The sequence below is a fragment of the Amphibalanus amphitrite genome, unplaced genomic scaffold (assembly GCF_019059575.1).
Source record: "Amphibalanus amphitrite isolate SeventyFive unplaced genomic scaffold, NRLGWU_Aamphi_draft 000484F_arrow, whole genome shotgun sequence".
In the NCBI taxonomy this organism is placed as follows: Eukaryota; Metazoa; Arthropoda; class Thecostraca; order Balanomorpha; family Balanidae; genus Amphibalanus; species Amphibalanus amphitrite.
Genome location: NW_024881978.1, coordinates 107814 through 124672, shown reverse-complemented (window position 1 = coordinate 124672; position 16859 = coordinate 107814). Strand labels below are relative to the sequence as shown.

The 16859-nt window shown below is 48.5% G+C and overlaps 2 protein-coding genes across 8 annotated transcripts; both read left to right on the top strand.

Annotated features, from left to right (window-relative positions):
- The first annotated feature begins 494 nt into the window (after positions 1-494).
- Positions 495-14244, top strand: LOC122392398. Of its 7 annotated transcripts, XM_043387214.1 has the most exons (9): positions 507-541; positions 5266-5321; positions 9563-9707; positions 10004-10084; positions 10467-10616; positions 11107-11228; positions 11542-11814; positions 12087-12610; positions 12975-14244. In XM_043387214.1, exons 3-9 carry the CDS (start codon positions 9696-9698, stop codon positions 13814-13816), a joined length of 2004 nt encoding a protein of 667 aa, XP_043243149.1. In that variant the 5' UTR covers positions 507-541; positions 5266-5321; positions 9563-9695; the 3' UTR covers positions 13817-14244. The 7 variants fall into 7 exon arrangements, with proteins under 7 accessions (XP_043243151.1, XP_043243153.1, XP_043243149.1 ...); XM_043387216.1 differs by lacking the exon at positions 5266-5321 and having other exon boundaries at positions 495-541; XM_043387218.1 differs by lacking the exon at positions 5266-5321 and having other exon boundaries at positions 502-537.
- A 1046-nt stretch (positions 14245-15290) lies between these two features.
- On the top strand, positions 15291-16454 carry LOC122392375 (5'-nucleotidase-like). The gene has a single exon (XM_043387173.1). It carries the CDS (start codon positions 15291-15293, stop codon positions 16452-16454), a length of 1164 nt encoding a protein of 387 aa, XP_043243108.1.
- Positions 16455-16859: the final 405 nt, after the last annotated feature.

Here is a 16859-nt window from a genome sequence, read left to right as displayed (position 1 = left end):
TGGCCGAAATCGTTGAGTTTTTAATTGTGGGTATACCTAAGTACGGGTGCCACTTCGATTCATCATGACCCTCCTCTTGGCCAGTTTTCCTGGATCCGCCCCTGGTGCCAACGCGGCTGCGGAGGCCAGGGGGACGAGTCCATCGGATTTAATTTCTGGACGAGAGTCTCCCTGAGATTTTGGCAGATTTGTTGTCTTGTCATGGTTTTTTTTTATTATCAATTTGAGCATGCTTGCGAAAATAAAGTGGCCGAAATCCCGAGGAGCAAATTGATTTTGGGGTAGGGGAGGCTTAGGCCTCTGAGAGCCTGCCCCCACGCACTTTCGAAAACGTTCCTACACCTATGGAAATACTCGAAATTCGAAAGTCTATTTGTATTTCTGTATATTGTGAATGAAGATCATACGTAAATCGATGCCATATGGTATGAATTTCTTCAGTGTTTTAAGCCTTGAGCAAAAACAAAATAATATCCTTGATTGCGTCGTATGTTGCGCGCTGCGCCGCGTCTGGCGCAGGGCGAGATTTTTGCGCGGGCATGTGCGTGGTGTGGTTTTGTTATTTTTTATGGCTCTCTCTATCGTCTGGATAAAAATAGGCCCCGCCCATCCCAATCAGCTGCTGCATGACGAGTTGATGACGACAACCACTGCTTACCAGCAACCAATCTAGGGATAGCGTACGTGACAGTAATGGTGCAGCGGTTGCAAAATATTTCATTGTTATTCAAACGGTTTTTGCTTTTAGGGCCTTGTTGTTTGATTGTATTGAGATATGTGATTAGATGAGGTGTTGATGAAGGCAGGTATTTTTTTTAAATACAATATTTTGACAATATTTGCTATTCATTATTCCTATTATCGGTTGACAATATTTGACAATATTTTGCCCTTGTTCTACTTAATAGCTGAACCCGGGACCGCCTGAAGTCTAAACCTTTTTTTTATATAACATGTCAATGCTGATGCTGTCTTGAAATGTGAAATTTAGACAATGATAATAGGAATAATGAATAGCAATTTCACCAACAACTTGTTAATCTCAAGGAAGTGCAATTAAAATTAAAATCACTGTTTGCCACACTGCTCCGATCCTGGTCATGCAACCAGCGTTCATGGGTGGTGTTTCACGGCAGAGCACTGCAGTGCGCTGCGTGTGTCAGAGCATTGGGTTTCCATGGCAGTGTCAACAAACTTCACTGTGACGCTAAGCTATGACAGCATCCCAGAACGCTAGCACGCTGCGGTACCAGCACCAGCAGCATGCTAGCAGTATTTGAACTCAAACCTCTGTTCTTGGTACGGTTTTTCAGAACCTCTCACTCTGTTCCAAACACGATTCATCATAAACTAAGAGATCACATGCAGCGTCATTTGAGTGATGCTATGGTATGCCGTAGCTACCAGTGCATACAGTGTCTGGATGGTGAAAACAGGGCCATTATTAATCACATTTGCTTTGCTTTGTTTCAGCAGAAACCTGTCTGCACATGGGAGGAGTGCAACAAAAGCCCATCAAGTTCATGCATGGCAGTGGATCTCAACAGGAGAAAACCAGAAAGAACATGGATGCTTGTAGATTGCAGTTGTACACTGCTGTTATCACCTGATGTGCGTGGCTGGCATTGCTCCTGGCAAGAACCACCTGCAAGTGATGAGATGGTGCCTCAGTCGTTGAGTGTGCTGCAGTGTGAGAGGCGCCCTGATCTCTACACTTTGTGATGGTTTCCATTGGAGGTTCAACTGAGAAGTGAGAACTGACTGTGACCATGCTCGAGCATGCCAGTGGAGCTTTACATGCTTAGGGCAGCTTTTGAACAGATGCTGACCATGGCATGTCCCATCCAGTTATCACGTGCACAGAATGGTGGGGGGAGGGCAACTCTGGGCTCTTGAGTCAGCCCTACTGCACAGGGGGTACAGATGGCCGCTTACGTTTGGTGTGTCCTGCACTGCATTATCAAGCCCAGTCTGCTGCCACAGGCAATGGGTCGGGCTGCACTATATTAAAGGCAGACTATCTTGCAAAGGAGGCTGGCATCCTCTCCCATAATGACACACCAATTGACAATCATCGCTGCGATGATCACGAAGGTGTCCGCTTATCTAACATGGTGAGGTGGAGAGCCAGCTCAAGCTGGCCTGAGGGATGGTTTTACTTCATCTGAGGCCCCCTTTCCCCGCCTGCCAGGTCCGGTCAAACGACCGCTTCACAGTGAACGACTTGCAGTGGATGCCGTCCCACAGCGCAACGAGCGCGCCGACCAGAGGCGGCGGCCAAGAGGCGGCCGCGCTCCCCCAGTCGACGGTCCGGTGGACGTCGGCAACGCCCACCGTGCGACCATCAGATCGGCTCGCGACCGCGCCGTCGCCGACTGACCGCATGACTGGTATCTGTTCTTGATGTGGGACCGACTGCCACCGCCGGTCGCGGAAGGGCATCGCTCATTGGCCATCGACGTCCACCAGCTTCGCGTGGGTCACTGTTCGGGTTGCCACCAATACACCGAATCGGATGGAACCCTGTCGGCGAATGCCGGCGGTGCCCCGACATCGACTGCGCGGCGGCCAGTGCATCGCGTGCCGGGAGGAGGCTGGCACCCCCGATCGGTCATTGGTCACAAACCGTGTCCCAGCTCATGACTGCATCCAGCGCAGCTCTGTGAGATGTTCTGCTGCAGTCTGCCGCGTGTGTTGAAAGAAGAATGAACATGAGAAAACCTCAAAACTTTATGCCTCGTCCCGTCTCGTATTTGACCAGTATTGGAATAAGTTTGGATTTTGAGAATTTGTGTCCCTGTGCTTGTGCCTGTGTGGAAAGGCATGCTTTACGGTGTACCATCTCAATTTGTGCGGCTGCTGACAGGCCACCTGGGTGCCAACGTATGTGCGAATCCGCGAATACGTTGTGTTTCGTCAGTCGGTATCGTTCTGAAAATATTGACTGCAATAGGCTATATAGCGTATGACGGTTCAGCCCAGCAGTAATAACTGACCATTGATTGGGCGAATTTTGTGTGGTGGTTCGCTAATACATAACCTAAAGAGTGTTTTGCCGGAATCGTTTAGTAGCAGAACTGACCGGAATATAAGCAGAATGCAACGGTTTGAATCGTTAATTTGTTGAAACGATTGTTCTCTGAGACCACTGTGTAACTTTTGACCTGAGAATCACCAATTATAACGACAATGGTGGAAGCAGTAGGCACTAGGTAGAGTGTAGGCAGCACTATATAGTTAGCACACTTACGCAAGCACACGACTTACGCAGTGGACATCTGCATCATGCATGTTAAGGTTTACTAGGAAGAGTGAGAAATTAGTCAGAATATAAATGACTAAGGAAAATAGGCGATATTTCCAATTGAGCTGGGGCGGAGAGGGGGAGGGGACGTATGGTCATCTATGCCAATAATTCATTCTCGTTATGCAGCTGTGTAAAGGGCGTCCGTTTTTTGGGTGAGGCCTTCCCCATTGGCCATTTCCAAGCTAAATCGTGGTGGAGACTCGGAGAGTCTGGAGACCTCAGCCTCGGTAGTCGGTACCCTGCGGGCTGCGCGCTGCGCCACCTTGCGAAACATAAAGCAGCAGTCCTGACATCTACAGGTGCTACTTTTCATGAAAGCGCGGATGTGTTCGCGCTTATGCGAAGAAAATTCTTCCGAGTATGGTTGATAATGAGATTAATTGTTGTCATTTATTTATAAATTCATTGGCAAAAGTACCCTAATAAATCGGTAAAGTAGCTTAAACTGTATCGTTTTTCCTTGGGAAAAAATGACGAACTCATCCTAAGACATCCAGATTATTGGATGCGTTCGTCAGTTGTAAGTAGTTCAGATTTTTGGAAAAATTTTGTTAGTGGAAAATCATAATATTTCAAAGATATGCCTATTTTCGAATAATTTATGCATATATCTGCATTGAAAAATGATTGTAAAGCAAAATGCCAAAAGGTTATTGTCAATTTATTTTCTCAAATCACAATTTACGAACGCACAAAACTCCAGCTTTTAATTTAGTGCGTGTGCGAATTGCGGTCAATAAAAAAGATTTAAACTGTCTATATTCCTCTTGAAACAATGAAGGATGAATGAGGAAAATGCTGTTTTGAACAATTGTATATTTATTTTTTCTCAACTAAGCAAAAGTACAAAATTTTCAACTATTATTACATTTGCTCTCACAAAACCCATCACTTTTAAGCATGACGTCATGTCAGCCAAACTTACTAGCGCCATCTCTGGAGAGCATCTTTCGAAACCTCCAGACGATAGAGAGAGCCTTTTTTATTAGATAAGTGTTTCTTCGTAGTTCAATTTTGATTCAAACATATTTAAAGGAGAAAACGCATTCAAATGAAAAATGTGGTTCTAGCTCAGCCTTACATTATTTGTGAGTTATTCGATAGGCGCGGTGCCTGTGAACACCCTTCGGGAATATTGGGTGTTTTTGAAGTTCAGAAGTTTTGTTATGTTGTTTCTATTGCGTAATGTTTTCACTTTTTAACCTCTTCACTTGACAGTTTTCTCCTGAGGTGAATATTTTTTTTGTATATCACTCGAACATATCAGTTGGGGAAACTACGAGGCGAAAATAAAAAATTGATTGGTCAATAAATGGACTTTTGAATATGACCATATACGGGCCTAAATGCAGCCCCTGCAACTAAGGGTGAAAAACGGTGTAACAAGCCGGTACTTGCGGTATCACATCCAGTATCCACTAATCAGAGAGAAAACGCTTCCATTTTCCACTAGGAATTAGCATGATTTGATTAAATTTGGCGAATTGACTTGAAAATGGCGATAGGAAAACGGGTCTGTATATCTATGGGTTTTCTGCAGGTTCTGGGCATCACAATCAGCTGGCCATTCAATAAATGGATTGGTGTATTGAAAGAAAATTGTGAAAAGATTTAATTTGATTACAATAAACAAATATTCTTAATTTTAAAATAATAACTTTACCACAATTAGAAAAACCATTAACAAAATAATAAAAATAATGACACTTTTAAACCATGGTACTGCTAACATTTTTTTACCAGTGGTTTATAATTGAGTAGTCTTGGATTTGCCCAAGATTTGCCTACCCTGGGTATGTTTGACTGTACACCTCAACCTCTTTTCTGCTCTTGATATGGCCTGAGAGCTTCACACCACACTTCCCTCCTTAGGAGATGTAAGTAAAGATTGTCTCCCTGATTTGAGCAAACCACTCACTCAGAGTTCAAAGCATTAACACACTGTTTTTTTCCTCCAGATGCTTTCAGAGGCCAAATCCCAGACTGGCCAGGCATTCACTTGCCAATGTTTTCTGTATTAGTCAGGGGAAGGAGGCCCAATTTTGGGCCGAATAACGCAAAATTGGGTAGAGCTTAGCAAAGGGTGGTTTCTGGGACAAAAATGACCGCTGAATCCGAATCTGACCGGTGCGCACCTCTAACTAATGTTGCACCACTTCCAGAGCACGTGCTACTGCGTGGTTCATCTTTTTTGGAGAATGGTACCTTTTTAATGAATTGCAGTGTAACGTCGTTGATATTTGAGACATTGTTTTGAGATTTTGTCCCTGTGCTACAAACACATGGCGTAATTGAAAGCTGAAGTTTTGCAATGTTCAGGCAGCCGATGACGTCACCGTGACGTCATTTACCTATAAATGGGTTGAAAAAGTCGTCTTGTCCTTAAAGCATTTAACTTTATTCCCGTCGTATGCAAATCAGGGAAGGGAAAATAATCAAACATGATCTATGAACATTTCTGAGTCGGATCATGCTAAAATCGTTTTTGCAGAGGTACATGTGAGTCACATTGAGAACGTGACAGTCCAAGTCACCACCTGACAAATTTGGTCAAACTGGATGAAGTAGTACAGCAGATTGATGAATCACGTGAAATAGGATATTTTTATATCATTTTTACCGTGTTCTGGCGCTGCGACGGCATTTAAATCCAAATACTGTTCGCGTTGAATTGACTAAATATCGTTCCTTTGGTCTTATTTTTAGTTCAAATTGTATAATTTTTATTTATTTCAAGTAAATATCCATTCTTATTCAAATAACGGAAAGTCAGCGTGGGTTCAGCTTAGTCGTTACGTGCGTTTGGCTAGCGATAAAAAAATGATCCAGAATTGTGCTTGTCATGAAGACTGGGAAAGAAAATAAGAAGCTGTGGTTTATCAAAAAGGGCAAAAATCACCTTTGTAAGAAAGTGAAATATCTTAGATATTTGAGGCAAACAATCCAAGATCGAAGCGAGACCACACGATTGACGATGCAGGAACAAAACAGTACCTACAAAAAATGATCTAAAACCGAATGCCTCCTCATAAACCTGTTTTGTGTGAAGTGCATTTTCTTGGGACTACATTGCAACTTGCAAGTGAAAATTCATTTGTATCAAAGGAGCATGGATTAGTGATTGCCCTATAAAGTTGAAGCTTGGTGACACCTTCAACATGCATGCGGCTCGACACCATCAGATGCTCTTGGAACACACATGGAACCGTTTTAGACAAAGCTGCAGAATGCAGATTGATGATGACGGTCGCGACGAGCTGAATATGGAGCTCTCCTAACTCGCCCATCTGAGTCCAAAAGAGATTGAATAGTACCAGCATGCGGCTGCTGGAGAAGGGAGAACTGGAGCTGGCAGTACGGGCCAAGGAGCTGGCAGGCCGGGAGTATGGACGCCTGATGCGACTCCCTCCGGACGATCCCGCTCGGAAGCTCATTGATAAGACACCGCCACCTAGACTACATTACAGAGCCCACCTCCATTGGATGCGGAAGAAACAGGAAGCCCAGGAGGTGGGAGTGCCGGCGCCGTCGCCGCCAGATGAGGACGTTGCTGGCCTCCAGCATCGACCCTGTTTCCGACGAGTGGGGAAGTGGGTGTGCGAGGAAGCTGGACTGGGTGGAGTGCCCGTAGCCTCACTAACACTGCACCAGGGAGAACCGCCGTGGAAGCAGTACAGCACCAACGTCCACTTCGGCTTACAGCTTCCGAAACCTATCAAGAGGACTGACCCACCAGAATTACGGAAGACTGCAACCCTGGAGGCCCTGGCCGCCTACCTAAATCAAGGCCTCACAATCTGGTCTGATGGCTCTGCCCTAGACGGTACCAAGAAAGGCGGTGGAGGAGCCCTCCTCGAACTGCACCGTGAGGGACGCAAGATCAAATGTACCATACCGGCAGAAGTCGTATGCAGCAGCATGCAGGCGGAGCTGGCGGCGATGTCGGAGGCGTTAAAATGTTTCCTGGGACTGCACCCTCGCTGCCATTCGGTCTGTCCTGCTCTGCTCGGACTCCCTGTCTGGGCTCCAACTGCTCAGCCGAGGCCCAGCAGCGCAGGAATCGGCCCTGACACAGGGCATCTGGGCTCTCCTGCACTCTGCCGCGGCCGGGGGCAGAGCTATCAGTCTCCAGTGGATCCCGGGCCACGCGGGGGTCGAGGGTAATAAAGAAGCGGACCGCCTAGCAAACATCGCGGCAACATCAGGCGACCAGCGTCGGATCCCAGTTGACCTGGCCTGTGCGCGCATCGCCATCAGACACTGGGCCGGCCGGCTCACCCTCGATCGCTCCAAGCATCACCCACATCTGGAGAACACCCCTGGCCACGACGACCTCGACCGATGGGGACAGACCACTGTCTCGCAGATCCGCAGCGGCTGCTCACCCCTGGTCCGGGCCACACTCTTCAGGATTGGCCTGGCCACCAGCTCTCTCTGCGGACAGTGCAGCGAAGAAGACACGGTCGTGCACCTGCTATGCGAGTGCCCGGCCGCGCAAGAACGCGAACCTGGCTCTGGGGGCCGCTCCCCACCCTCTAGGATGTGCTCTCGGGGCCGGCTAAATACGTCACGGAGTTCCTCGACCGAGTGGGGCGAACCACGCCACCTGTGGGTCAGCCCCGGTCTGCCGCGCCCTAGGGCACGGCCGGCAGTGCGCGGAAGAAGAAGAAGGGATAGCCGGCTGACGCACCGGAACAGGTGCATCTATCCGAGTCCTGCGTCAGAACGACCAGTCGCTCTGCTCCGTCGACCTGGCCGGCGACTTCACGTACCGGCTGGTTGGCGTCGTACAACTTAACGGCGGTGCCAAGCACTCGGGATACTACCTATGTGCGTATGCCGCGTGGCGTGTACTGTACAGAATGGGACGGAACATATTGTATCATCACGACCAGACGCGTCCGCTGGATGGACGAGGCAGACGTCCTGGGCGAAGGCCACCGCCCAGGGTGCACAGAGTCACCGTGCCGGCGGCCGGCAGCCGAACGCCTCCTGATAGTAGCCGTGCTACATTATGTGTGTTCGCCTGTGCATGTGTGTGTATACATATGTATTTACCAAAAGAGATAAATACAGCCAACCAGAATAAAATTCTCTTCGGTTAGTTGTTACGTACGTTCTCCAATGCTCGGGTATGTGACGTCTAAGAACATGAATAACCACAAGACATTGATAAGAACTTGGGACATAACACATGTGAAACCCTCTGTGACGAAATTTACGCCCACCTTATTAGGTACGTATGCCAACGTAATAAACTAAAACTACGCCTGTAAAGAACACATCTAATTCTAAAATCTCGCAAGCATACAATGCCTTACGAATGCTTTGCGGCGCCAACACATATATGTATGAACGACTTCTATACCTTACTTTGAATTTCGTCATGTGGCGTCCTGAAAACGTCATCAGCAATTTTTCAGCTATAGCTTTTGATCAAACCACATAAGAACAATGAAAGCATTTTCCATGCGATTATCTTGATAATCGGCCAAAGCGATTGGTAAACTACATGACCATTTCCAGTCAGGTCATAACCTTTACTAGCGTGATAATCGACCTGAGCCCATGAACTGCGGTAACATATAATATTAACCAATCAAAGCCAATTTGCATACTATTCGATGCGTCTCGGTGAGAGAATCACAACGATGGTAAAATGGACGACATGCAAGCATTGTATCAAAAGTTATTGCACAAAAACTATTTGGGGTAAAAACGCACGCTCCGCGGATTTCGCCCCCTGTAGGCCAAAATGGTACCTCCATCCTGACGATTTTTACTTTTTGCAACGGGGAGATATTTTCTGAGCATGCTCAATGCATTTTAAACCCGCCAATGAGGGTATCCTGTGAATAAATTTAAATGTTTTGCTGTCACATCTCATTTTCTCGTCAATTTACGAATAAATGACGTCACAGTGACGTCATAGATTGTCTGCGATATGCGTTAACTAAAATGTTCATTTATGCAATGAATTTTGACTATAATATTAAAGTTTTGGAATACAACACAACTACACGACAAGTTTTATTTTAAAATATATAAAAAGGGTACCATTCTTCAAAAAAGAAGAACTGCGCAGTTGCACGTGCTCTGGAAGTGGTGCAACATTAGTTAGAGGTGCGCACCGGTCAGATTCGGGTTCAGCGGTCATTTTTGTCCCAGCAACCACCCTTTGCTAAGCTCTACCCGATTTTGCGTTATTCGGCCCAAAATTGGGCCTCCTTCCCCTGACTATATGCTTGGCATTAGTCAAGACTCAGAATCAAGATATTGACTGGGCACCACTCCTCACATAGTCATCCAAGTGTCAAATGCTGAAGCTGTAGGAGTGCACCAGTCACAGGCTTAGATTGGCTGTAAAGTGTTATCATAAGTTGTCAAAATGTTGTCAAAGGTAAGTGTTTTTTCTACTCTTGGTTTTAGATAAGAACTTTTAAACAAAATGAAGAATCTGTGCTTGCTCATAATACCACAGTAAAGGTGGACACTAGATAATATATTCAATAGTCATAACTTGTAATTTTGTGTTGTTGTTGCTTGCATATAGTAAACTATTCTTTCATTTTAGCTGCCCCTTAGTATCAGTCCTGACTCATATTATTTACCTACCATCTCTGCCACAGAAGTGTTGTATAATGCCTTAAAACTCACCAGGCACGCATATATTTACATTTATTTCTATTCTTACAGGCTGAATTTACTATAAAGTACGATAATGGAAGAAAGTTGGTATTTTGTGACCGAATTGACATGATGGATGGTGTTGAGGAGGTGAGCACTTTATTCTCATTCTGTCTTAATAGCAAAACAGAACTGTAGTCTGTACAGGAATGTATTCGGATTGCTGCTCGCTTATAAGGAATTACATGTGTTACACAGCAGCTGTTGATGTATATACATTCTTGGGACTGTGGTAAGGGTATTGTGTATTGTTGATTCGTACTCTGGAGCCAGAGTCGATAACATTTCGGCGAGCCCGACTTTAAGGACATCAAAGTACGGACTCTGACCGACCCTGCTTATGGCTCTAACTATGTAGCCCTGGTTTCAGATCGTTTCTTCTGGCTTGTTTGCACACTTGTGTCTCTTTTTTTTTTCCTTTTAGCATCTTTGTTAGGTACTTCTGATGAAGTGTGTAATTGTTTGTTTCCAGGAACTTTTGCAGGGCACAATTTTCGTCTACAAGTGTGCGCCACAAAAAGAAAGTGCGGAGACGTGGAAGAATGTGTTTGAAGATTTCACAAAGAGAAGATTCGTCATTTCCAGCTCAAAACTCTCTGGCGGACCGAGAGCTATATTCATGGTAAGTGGGTTTGTGATAGCAACAAATAAAAGGAGCGCGGTGCGGTGAAGGAACAGTAGCGGTGAAGGGAATTGGCTCTGTCGGTAGAGCGTTGGACTCCGCGTGGTGAGAGCACGCGTCCCGCACGTGCCATAGACCAGGAATCGGTGGGTAGAGGGCAGGGCCAAAGCAGCAAGTTCCGTTTAGTGAGGCTCTATCCTGGTAAAACCTTCCATTAAAAAAAATCGGACTAAATTCATATAAGAAAAACATCTAATTTACATCGGTTTCAGACCTCATCGATTGACTCTGCGTTTTACATGAAAATAGTTCCCAAAAGTCTTGAAGTTTCTTTATTTTTGTCGTTTGACGGTGCTATGTATCAATGTCACAGATTAAAACAAACGATACGTATGGCTTCAATGATTCTGGATCTCACTGCATTGTCTATGACTGCTGTAATTTACTTGTGTTTTTCGCATAGGTATTGACTAATGGTATTTTGTTTCAGGGAAGATATTGCTGTGTTCACCGACCCGCACCCCGGACCCGACCCAGAAAGAAGTCCCAGTTCTCCAAGCGCGACTTCGGATGTCCCACCATGCTAGTGGTGAAAATCGAAAATCCAACACGGTAGGTCATCTGATATCTCATTGTGGATTGTCAGCTATCGTTGGTGGTGTCAGTTTCCTGCTGGTTTGATTTTAGAGGTGAAATATTTAGAGGAGTAGTAGTCGAGAGTAGTAAACGAGTTAGTTGCTGGGATGTCTAAATGTGTTTTTTTTTCTGAGGGCGCGGGTTGAGCTTATCATCGATGATGTAATGTCTCATATGCGTGATACAATTATAACAACCAGTCTCTACATGTGTCTATAGTTGGACCCAGTCAGTGACTGCAACTGGTCGCCTTAACTTTACCCCTAACGGTCCTTCAACCTCTCCGCAGAACGAAGCGCTCGAAGCGGCCGCCAACCGGCGGCTACAACATGCGCATCGTCTCCAACAAGCAGGCGCACACACACTCACTGGAGCGCGCGCTGCCCTTCCGGCGGATTAGCGCCGACGCGCAGGCGGCGCTGCTGCAGCTGTTTGACGAACACCACACGCTGGCCAGCGCTATGGAGACGTACAAGCTGCGGCTGCTCGAGCAGCTCGGCGATAAGTACCTGGAGGAGGCGTCCGATCGCTCCGTGCTGCCCGACAAGAACGCCGCCTACCGGTGAGTCAGACGGGTCGGGATGGCTCTGTCGGGCCACACGGGTGGGTGACAGTCATTGGTGTGGCTTGGAACTAGTGTGTGTACCTCAGATGAATTTTGAGCAAAGTTAACCTTGTTTGTAGACATGACACGCACCTACCCAGACTTTACAGTTTTGAAATTGTTATTGTAATTGTATGTAATGTAATGTAAATTGTAATTGAAATTGAAATTGTAATTTGAAATTGTAACTACCCACCTTTCTGACCGCATCACTATTTCCCACACCACAGACTGTACTACGAGACTTATCGAAAGCGGTACGGCGACCTGACCAGAAAGCAGGTGCGGAAGCTGCAACAGGACGCTGCGAAACGACGCCAGCTCGGCCAGAAGCCGCTGAAGCACACGGCCTCTTCGGCAGCCGGCGGTTCGCTGTCGACATCAGTAGCTACATCTGCTGGCATGGTGACAGTATCGGTATCTACCTCTGTGGGTGGCCTGCCGGCAGCGCTGCCTGCGTCCGCTGCTACAGCTACCGTGGCGTCACCTACATCGGCCGCTGTAGCGACAGTGCTGCCACCTACAGCCAGTAGCGTTAAAATGCTGACTGCGGCTCCACCGGTCGCTGATGGCTTCAAAAATGTGTTTACCGGTAAGACGAAGACCAGTGGCAGCCACGAATTGGTTACTCCTAAGCCTGGAGGTGCAGGAGATGCCCCAAGAGTCCATTCACCGATTGCAGTCATCGACTGTGCCAATGGCGAAAGTGACCAAGATGACGACACTCATGACTTCATGGACACGCTTGAATTAGGTAGGTGTCGTCAAGTTGCGTACCGTCTACACTGCAGCTCCTCTTGGTAACTGATTGGTGGAAAAAATCTACTTTTTATTCAATGTTTAAGCTAAAAATATGATTGCTTATAGACCTCTCGTTTTATTGAAAAGTGATGGCAACAAGCATTATGGCGAGATTTGTTTGTAATCATGCGTAGAAAGGCGAATCGCCGTCTGCTTGTCATGGATTGAAAATTTGACGTTCTTTTATGCAATGAAATTGGTATGCATACAAAGTATACATCGCCTGTATATGCTAATTTTGTTATAACAAACTGCATTGAGTCGTGCTCCTTTTGGTTTGTCATGCACGTCGTGACCGGCTGGTTTTCCGTTTCCAGATTCCACAGACATGCCCATCAACTGGGTGACTGCACCAGCACCGTTCGGCATCTCCTCGGAACAGGAGGTGCCGGGCGGCGATATGGTGCCCGTCTCGAGCGACGTGGCCGCTGCCGTGGCCAGTCTGCAGACCACGGCTCCTCACGTGTCCAACGTGATCACGTACCCGAGTGCCGGCGCCGGGGACGCGCTGCTGGCCGACTCGGCGGGGGTGGTGGTGTACGAGACCGCCGGCCAGGTACCGGACGCGCCGGAGGAGTACGTGACGGTGCCGGCCGGCGGGTCGATCGTCACCCTCCCCACAGACTGCGTGATGAGTGGTGAACTGGAGAGTGACTCTGTTGATCCCCTGGCGCTGGACGATGGCGCTGTCACCTCCACCCCCGCCGCTCCGGCGGGCCCCACAGACGCCGCCGCGTTCAACTCGGATGCGCGTGTACCGAGTGTCGATAAGCTGCGCCGGGCGGTGGGTGAGTGGTCGACGGAGATCTGTGACCGTCTGAGCAGTGACAGCGACGGGGAGTGGCGGGAGGCCGTGTCCGCCTTCCTGGAGAACTGGGACCGGCTGCCGGCGCCCGGACGGAGGAAGGCGCTCAGCAGCTTCGGCCGTGTGAGCGGCCTGGGTCGGCCGAGCGCCGCGCCGGCGCCCGTGCCCCGGCACACGGCCCTTCCCACCGAGTCGGTCTCCACACAGACCGGGTACGACGACCCGACACCGGAGGGCAGGCCCGGCTCCTTCGTCCTTTGTGTGATCAGGAATGATCACGATTATCTGGCAGAGGTGCCCGTCATGAGGCCTCGTTACAAACATGTACTGCCAAAGCTATTCGGACTAGTTTAGTGGAACCATGGGTATGGTGACGCTCTGGGTGGCTGTACATATAGTGTGTGATCTTCGTGAAGCTCTCATCCATTTGTAAATTCCGTACAGATTGTTATTCATTATCATCGCACCGTGATCATGGTTCTTCATGTGTATAACTTCACTGAGTCGTGGCATCATTTAATTGGGAGTGCAGTGTTAAAAGGATGCTTGAAACTGAAATTGAGGCTGGCGCCGCATTACGCTAAAACTGTGTGCTCGCCTGGTGAATAGCTAAGTTTTGAATTTTGTTTCGGGCTGTTTGGATTCATGTTGTTCCCATCTCTTGAATGTATTCACTGGCTGAATGCATTGTAGCTACATTTTGTGATCGACCTTGTTTTATGCCTCAGTAAGCGTTGAGTTTTTCATCGTAATGTCAGAGAAATATAATTGTATGTTTGGAATTTGGATTTATTTCATTTATGCCTGCTACTTTGCTTTCTCGGTATACGACGGGAAGATGGATTCACTTTTTCGTTACTCATAACCAGAGGTTCTAGTTAGAGTTAGCCAACGTGCTGACGGAATATATTTGACATTGTGAAGGAACGTCGCTGGGTTGAAGAAGGCCCTAAAAGCAAGGCTCGAAGAAGCCGACTGTTGAAAGCGTTGAAAGCTGGTTGAAAGCGGCCAATGCGCCGATTTCGCGTGCTGCGATCGTGATGCCATGTGATCGTGAGATTTTTTCTGTCTGGGATCAAATGGTTGTTCTGTAGCTTTGACTTTCGTTTTGTGTCGGGTCGGATTATTGACGTTACCACTCGAAACTCCACCCAGTTGTATAAATCGATATTTGTGCAAGATATGGCATAAACAGTCTATCGTGATGGTGAAGACTGCTCAGCTGTTCTTGTTCTTGTATCTGGTCAAGTGTATTATAAATGTTTGCGATTCCCAGAGCACGACTAGAGTCACCGTTGTGCATACCAGCGATGTACATTTGCACTTTGCAGAGAGCGGTGCATTACACGGTGGATGTGAGCAGAAAACCAATTGCCATGGGGGACTGGCACGTTTCGTCAAGTTTGTTGAGGAGCTAAAGGAAGCTAGGTCTAACCTGCTTGTCGTCGATGCCGGTGGATTTATACCTGGGAGACTGCTTCAAGTCGATGGAGGTCGAGAGGCAGTGACCGAATTGGTCAAGCCGTTGCCGTTTGACGCCATGGCATTTGGAGCTTTTGAGTTGAGTGATGGCATTGACGCGCTAGCCGATTATGTGAAGATTGTCGGCCAAAAGTTCGTGTGCACAAACCTGGAGTTCTCTAAATCTTCTGAAAATGGAAGATATCTGGCCAAAATGTGCCATAAAACAATGATCAAAATGTACGGAGAGCTCCAGATTGGTATCATTAGCTACATCAACAAGGAGAGCTTATCAAAGAGCATCAAAGGAATTACAATACTTGACGAAGTGGAGGCTCTCAACGCCGGGATAAGTGAACTGGAATCAATGTCTGAGGATATCTCCATCATCCTCGCATTGGGCTACTCTCACCACGCGCTGGATAAGCGGATCCTGGAGAAGGTACCCAAGATCAACCTCATCATCTCTGGCAACTCGTTCGCCATGTTCTACAATGGCACGCCGCCCAGCGGAGCGCACAAGGACTTCGACTATCCGCTTACCATCCACCATTCGGAGTCCGGCAACGGCAGCCGGCCCGTCACCAACCAGATGGTGGTCGGAAACTACTTCCACATGCTGTACGCCGGCAAGCTGAAGCTGGTGACGACCAACCAGGAGGTGTCGCTGGACACGCAGTCCGAGTCCAACCCGGTCTACATGCACGGGGAGAAGGACCCGGACACACAGAGGTTGGTCGAAAAGCACGCGCACGCGCTCAGTCTGATCCTCGGCCAGTCGATCGGGTTCAACTCGTTCCTGCTGGACGGCAGTCACAGGTGCCGGCACAGCGAGTGCTCCATGGGTAGTCTTGTCGCCGACGCCATGGTGGAGGCGGCCCTGCAGTCCGTCGACGCGCCGCCGCCCGGCGCGTGGACGGTCGCCGCCGTGGCGCTGCTCGACAGCCACCGCGTCTCCTCCAGTCTGGAGCGCGGCGCCGTCTACCGCATCGACATGCGGAACGCGCTGCGGAACGACTCCAGCCTGGACGTGCTGCGGCTGACGGGTGCCGAGCTGCGCGGACTGCTGGAGAACAGCACCCGGCGCGTGCTAAACGGCTCCACCGGCTTCCTGCAGGTGTCGGGGGTACAGGTGGTCAGCCGGCCGGCCGAGGACGACGGGCCGCCCCAGCTCAACATCTCCGTGGTGTGCGCCGAGTGTCTGCTGGCGCGCTACGAGCCGCTCAATGACAGCACCGTGTACTCGGCCGTGGTGACCGCCTCGTTCGCGGCGCGTCTGACGGCCCCCGGCGGTCCGCTGACGGCCTCGGTGGCGAACCGCAGCCGCCAGCTGCACGGCTCGCTGCGTCACGCCGCCGCCGACTACATCAGCAAGCTGTCGCCCGTGTTCATCCCCACCGGCGACAGGCTGATGCTGCACCTGCAGACGGGGACGGCGGCGCCGGCGACCGGCGCACCCCCGGACGGGTGGCGGCTGGCGGCAGCAGTGGCGGCCGCTCTCCTGGTGACTAGGGTGGCTGGAGTGGCGTAACGGCTCTGCAGGGTGTTAGTGTTGGATGTCGGTGTGTTGGGGTGGTTTAGATGAAAGGGTTCAGTGGTGTGTTCTGTAAACGGCGCCGAGATGGAAACGTTAGTCAGGCGTTGTTGGAGCTGTTTGTATTGTGTTAGTACCGTGTCGTACTCTGTGAATGCAACCGTTCACCGTTGTCTGTGTCATGTGCATGCTAGCGTTATTACCCCTTCCGAAAACTTGTAACATTTTCATCAGCAATATATTGATAAACAACTTGAAATTATTTTTAAAATCTATTTATTGGGCACACGAAAAACACTCGTCAAATTCTGCCTTTCATTATGTTATGATTCGCGTCGCGTTTACAACGAGACAATATTCGCATCACTGTATCGGATCAAACCCTCTTTCCAAGATCAAATT